The sequence below is a fragment of the Pavona decussata genome, unplaced genomic scaffold, assembly GCF_977016875.1.
Source record: "Pavona decussata unplaced genomic scaffold, jaPavDecu1.1 SCAFFOLD_233, whole genome shotgun sequence".
In the NCBI taxonomy this organism is placed as follows: domain Eukaryota; kingdom Metazoa; phylum Cnidaria; class Anthozoa; order Scleractinia; family Agariciidae; genus Pavona; species Pavona decussata.
Window position 1 is genome coordinate 1,537,501 of NW_028145638.1, and position 6,346 is coordinate 1,543,846.

Below are 6,346 nucleotides of genomic sequence, written 5' to 3' on the forward strand. Positions count from 1 at the left end.
TTCACAAGACAGGCTCCATGCACCGATTTAATTCGAATCATTTCGAAAAAAAAGTAAAAAAAAAAAGACAAGTAATTTAACCATACCTGGCAACTGCTATTAAACCTCCCATTAACGACAGAAGTACGATCAAACGTTTCATCTTCGTCGGTAGCTGACGCTGTACTTAAAAGCGCTCGAATTCAGTGTAGGACCGTCTTGCTTTAGGCGTTAATGACCTTTAATATTGGCGTCGTTTCTTCACGGTTGCCCCATTGCAGATCATGTGATCTGCTCTAGGGAGTAGTTGCTTTTAGAATTGGCCATATTCATGCTACAGAATACATTATTTGCGTCCAAAGTCCAATAAGACAAAGGATCGATTCCCCTGAGAATATCACGTGATTTGGCAATTGCAAGCATAATGATCTAATAAACGCCCCCTCTCTTATGAACGCCTCCTATCTTATCAACGCCCCCCTAAGCTGACAAGTTTGTAATAAGCGCCCCTCTCTAACGAACGCCCCCAGTCTAATAAACGCCCCCTTCCCTGAAAACCACACGTAAACTAGAAACAGATGTACAATACAATCAATCAATTTATTTGCGTCTTGCTCAATTTCCAGTTCAAAGTGAGGATAGCGCTCTTTAATGTGCTTGATCTCTGTGCTTAGGATACCAACAATTTTCTTTCGGCTTGTCATAGCATTAAAGCATCCCGGAATTACAAGGCCTACTTCACGTTTGACTTGATAGTCTGCTAAAGCTCTGTCATTTAGGTTATTATACTACCGTATTGTTACAGTTATTAGAACAACCGCCTCTCTCTTTTAAATTCCCCCTCGGACCCTTGAAATTCAATAAACGCCCCCGGCGTTCATTAGATCATTTACGATACAGATCATGTGATCTGCTCTAGGGAGTAGTCGCTTTTAGAATTGGCCATATTCACGCTACAGCATACATTATTTGCGTCCAAAAAGACAAAGGATCGATTCTCCTGAGAATATCACGTGGTTTGCAAGCATATAGAGCGTACTCAGGGACTCCGGTGAATTGATTAGGCTCCATTAAAGTGTAAGTTATATAAAGGATATTTAAACAATGCAAACAACATACACAATATACTTCACACTATACTATCACCGGCTGTTGTTATATTTTATATTACGAAAATCGTCTCACTCCAGCGGACCGAGAACCAAACACCCTTTGCTGTGCACTTCACGCGTCAGTCCAGCATACTCCCCGCTGGTGTCTCCAATATTCCCAGGGAAAGGGGGGCCCCCTGGGATTCTTTGGTGGGAGTGCGCCGTCTGACTCATGAACCGTATCCTATTTCAGACCTAAGAATGTAACTTTCCATGCACGTACGTTTTCAATATTCGTCTCTAAAATCCTTGCCCATTTTCAAACATGGCACGGTCTGTTAAATCGAGCCTTATCCGCGTCAAATGAGCCTTGGTCTCTCTTTTTCTTCACTTTCTCTTTTCTCTTCTTTTGGAGGAGAAAATGGGATTAATATTCAAGTTATACGGTTTCACACTCTCCTATTAAAAACACACCACCAATTAATTCTTTATCTTGCTTTTTCCGATGAGCGACCAACCAAGTGGATCAATGAAAAATCATACAGGACTAAAACGCCGCAAACTGCATATCTTAAAGTACTACAAGAATAAATTAAATGCCACCAGAAGCTTCTTTTCACCTCCTTTCTTGACCGTTACCTAGGTTATTTCAAACAGTGTAAACAATTTAACAAATGACCTTTAGAAGCTGAGTAACTTAAACGTGGTCTGAATGTGAACTCCTGTAAACACAGTCAACGCTGAACTGTGTTCATATACAGTTTCACAATCTGCTACTAAAAATACACCACTGACCAATTTGAGACCAAAATGTTTAAATATTTAAATCAGTCCGTACATGTTATCAGACCGGAAAACCTTAAAAACACTTTACCAAGACTAGTTTTAAGGCCAGAAATTTGACACAATTATTTCTTTATCTTCTGTTTCCGATAAGCGACCAACCAAGTGCATCATTGAAAAATCGTACAGGACTAAAACGCCGTAAACTGCATAGCTTAAAGAACTACAAGAATAAATTAAATGCCACCAGAAGCTTCTTTTTCACCTCCTTTCTTAACCGTTACCTAGATTATTTCAATCAGTGTAAACAATTTAACAAATGACCTATAGAAGCTGAGTAACTTAAACGTGGTCTGAATGTGAACTTCAGTAAACACATTCAACGCTGAACTGTAGAACCAGCCGTGAACTGCTTCTAAAAATAGTTCGCGGGAAAAAATATAGGGAAATGTATGGAAAGTTCAAAATACGACTGGACGCTTTCTAGCACAGCTACATCCCTCCAATTTTTTTCTTAAAATCCTTTTCCTAGTGCCAAAAGTTTCCAATTCATGAATTTTTCAGAAGCGATGTTTTATGAAAATTATTTGGCATCGGATTTCCATACAAACACTGTTATTTTAAGCCTGTTTGCCTACTCGTCAAAATGGCGTCGAAAACCGTTATCAGGCCTATATCTTAACACGAACGTTTCTATTGGTCAGTTGCTCAAACATATTTCAAAATCTATTGTCTGTGGACTGTCAAGGCCAAAAATGCTAACAAAATCATATAACAAAGAAATTTTTCAGGCCAACTAGAGTCTCTTGGTTTTAAAATAAGTGCATCACGTTCATTACATATATTTAAATGTTTAAGAGCGCCTGACTGTAAAAATCAGACAAATTCTTAATTTCGCGGCAAGGGTGGAAAATTCGATTTCTTTCATATTTTAATGTCAGATAGGCTAGGATATAACTAAAATCACTGTATAGTTTTGTAAAATATCCTTTTATTTCAAAGAAAAATGCAAATAACGAAAATCCGTTAAAATTGTCATTTGAGGCGCTAAAATATTACACGGGTTTGAGAGCCTCGCGTGCAAAAAGAAATCATTTTACCACTTTTAAAACACTCAAATCTTTTTTCACAATCTTTAAATATCTGTTGGAATGATTTTGGGAAATATTGCATCGTTCTGTTTATGCGAAATAATTTAATTTCGAAGGCATACAATTCACTGCAGTAAAAGTACTTCGTGAATAAAATTTATTTTCACCATGTGCGAAACCTTCAAATCGATTAAGCTTCTGGTGGTTGAATGTTAGAAGGATGGTCTATGCAAACTGGTCGAATACAAATCTTTGATCAACTTTTGGCGCAGTTCATCAAGACTGCGTCTTGTTCGACGGCTAAGTCATTTGTGAAGTATTGCTTGGTTTACAGTAGCTTACAGTACAACAAAATATCATATCTGATCGCTGCTAGAACGACAAAAAATGTCGGCGCTTTCAGTCTATCTTGCATTGCAGGCAGCCGTTTGTTCGTCACGCAATACAATGTCATGGACATTTTAGGGGGGTGGCCGGAAGAGCGTGAAAATGCGAAATGCTTGATAAATGAACATGAACATACTCAAGGCAACAACAACAATAACAACAACAACAATTAAGATAGTGATACCTTTACTTACGTTCTTTTTCCGTAGCTAAAATCCAGATAATTTATTCACTGGCGAATTCATTTGCGCGCGCGGGCTGGATTGTTGGGAGCGTTACCGTGGAGAGGGGGTGGGGGGAGGATAAGATTTCACTAAACAGTATCAGTACTTACTGATGAAGATCACTGCACATCCTTCAGCTAGTTCTTTCAACCTTTAAATGCAATAGATCCTGGTATGAAACCAAAAATATCCCTCGTTACAGGCATCTGTTCGTCATACTATCCATGTGATGTACATTTTAAGGGGGTGGGCAAGAGCTAAAATGCTTGAAAGCTGCACTCGGTACTAGTCCTGGTACTAGTACATACTCTAACTTTGAAACACAAGACTGCAAAATTATTATAGTATATACTATTATAGGAATTTCGTCTTTCCTTACTTGCTTTATCTTTGGTAAGCCACAATATGCCCTGGTTGCAGGCCAGCACTATTCTTAGATATAACAGCTTTTTGGGCCTTTTTTTTTCTTACTCTTATTGCTTATGCTATTCCGTTCACCCAAACTTGATAAAAAATATCTCAACTAAACAGCTTGCGCAAGGCCATAACAGCTTGAAAGTGGTAGGTTAATCGACTGGACATAACTCTGATCGCTGCAGGTAAGTGTGCTGTCCTTGACGGGTGGATAGGGCTAGTAACAAGTTATGACGGCCTCAAATTTGATACACTTTCCGCTCCTCCATTTATCTCATATTCAAAACAAGTAAGCACCCTACCCCCTCCCCCCCCCCCCCCCATCCCTCAAAAAAAAAATGTTCCGATCCTTCAGCTGATAAATAATAACCGGTGCTTATGTGGTGCTGGCGTGGGGTGGGGCTTCTGACAGTCTGACAGGAGGGGTACTTTCGGGACGGATGATGTTGTGGCCCACGCGCGTTACTTAACACCATTATTTCCTTCAGGTAGCATCCAGACACGTTTGGGGGCTTGTACCGCGTAGTCTTAGTGTTCAACAACAACCCACCATTTTCAGTGTAATAAACTTGACTTAAAAAAAAAATCACTTGTGCCCCCCTCTAAGTATACAAACGGCGCCATGCAAGTAACTAGCACGACAAGGATTTGTTTACTTAGTAACTTTTTGGCGATTTTTTTCTCACACCGAATGGCCATAGCCATAGCCATAAATTCTACTAAACTTTTTCAGCGATTTTATTTTTAAATTTAGGAAGAACTTGAAATTAAATATTGTTTAATTTAGACATCATAAATTTGATAGTATTTGGAAAACAACACCTAAGGAAGTAACACGCAGATGAATGACCACCCAAGGCCACAGGACACCCAGACTTACGGAAGAATGAAAAAAATGCATGATGGCACTCCACTAACTCAGGAAAACAAACGAAAGGCAATATTTTTCGTAGGTGTGAGTTCTTTCATTGCTATTTATCAGCCATTTATACTTGAAATGCGCTATTTGGGGTCATCTGCGTGAAAAAAAAAACACCTTTCGCTTCGGTTCCTGGTTTGATACTAGGATCTATTGCATTAAAAAAATTGAAAGAACTAGCTAAAAGATGTAGTGATCTTCATATTTTTGTAAAGTGTAATGTGGCCGAACTATCCAGGAGTTAACGTCGTAGCAGCGGCATTTTTATTTCTGCGTATTCCTTCGTTTCTGTAGAAGTTGAACGAGTTGAAATAATCGCGAGGCAGCATAAATGAAATAAAGTTAAATTTTCGGGCGACTTTTTCGTTATCGTTGGGACCTGCAGAGACGGCGACGACCACAACAGGAACGTCAGAAAACAATAGTTTTAATTAGCAAAACACTGGCTCTGCACGTGCGTTATAAACTTTGGTACATTTCTGTGTCGTCCTCTACAAAACAACGACGTGTAATCACCGTTCAAGGTTTTATGGAGAACGTGAACGCTTGATAGCTGCTTGATGATTTATTTTCCTTTCCCTTTCTGAACTTTAAAGTCGCTCCTACGACATTAGCTCCTGGATAGTTCGGCCACATTACACAAACTAAATGAGTAGAAATTATCGCAAATTTATTCAGAAAACGCGAGTGTAATTTTAAAATCCCGTAAGAAACTTGGGCTGAGCATCTGGCGAAATGGTATAACCAATGGAACAGAAAATTCCCGGAATTTTCAAATTTCCCATAAAAAGGACAACAGGTTGTCGATATATTTGATTCTGTACCGGAAATTTAGGTTGAATAAATCACGCCCTTTAAATTTGGGAAACATGTCCGGTAGTAATTTTGATTGGCCGATGGAAACAATGGTCCCTTGACGGTCTTGACAAAAAGGACACGAGGAGACCCCGGGAACAAATCTGTTTACCTGTGGAAAACTGGCCGCTGTTCCCCCCGTGCCAGGGAACCTTTGTTACCCGGCGTGCTGTTCGAACGTTCAATGTGTCCATGGCGTTCTGGCCGCGCGGGTCTTTCGAAATTTCAGAAGCGAGCTGACTTGAAGAAAATCTTTCCAGAGCAAGCGTGATACGGCTTCAATTGAGTCGGAAATGCGCTGAAAGGATAGGTATTCATCTCTACTTTGATTCTGTGAAGGCATTGGGACACCAGGGATGATTTCAACGAATTAATTCCGTTTCACGCTTCGGGCATGGCTGAAATAGAGTTCGGCCTTTCGTTACACTAACAGTGGAAACCCGAATGACGCTAACTCGCCGAAATCGCTTCGAATCGGCTTTAAAAGCTGCTAAATAACAAGGAATACAAGAAGAAACAGGGTAAGTTGAAATTATTGACAAAACACTGTTGTTGCACAAATACGTTGTATTCCCATACAAATCCTTATAATTCAACAGTTCT

At 39.6% G+C, this 6,346-nt stretch overlaps 1 protein-coding gene across 1 annotated transcript in view; it reads right to left on the minus strand.

The window, feature by feature from the left end:
- Window positions 1-209, minus strand: part of LOC146458309 (polyunsaturated fatty acid 5-lipoxygenase-like) — a 25,959-nt gene extending 25,750 nt beyond the window's left edge. Inside the window, exon 1 of the mRNA XM_085090769.1 lies at window positions 87-209. Coding sequence (XP_084946895.1) covers window positions 87-142 — 56 coding nt within the window. The 5' untranslated portion in view covers window positions 143-209. The remainder of the gene's footprint in view (window positions 1-86) is intronic.
- Window positions 210-6,346: the final 6,137 nt, after the last annotated feature.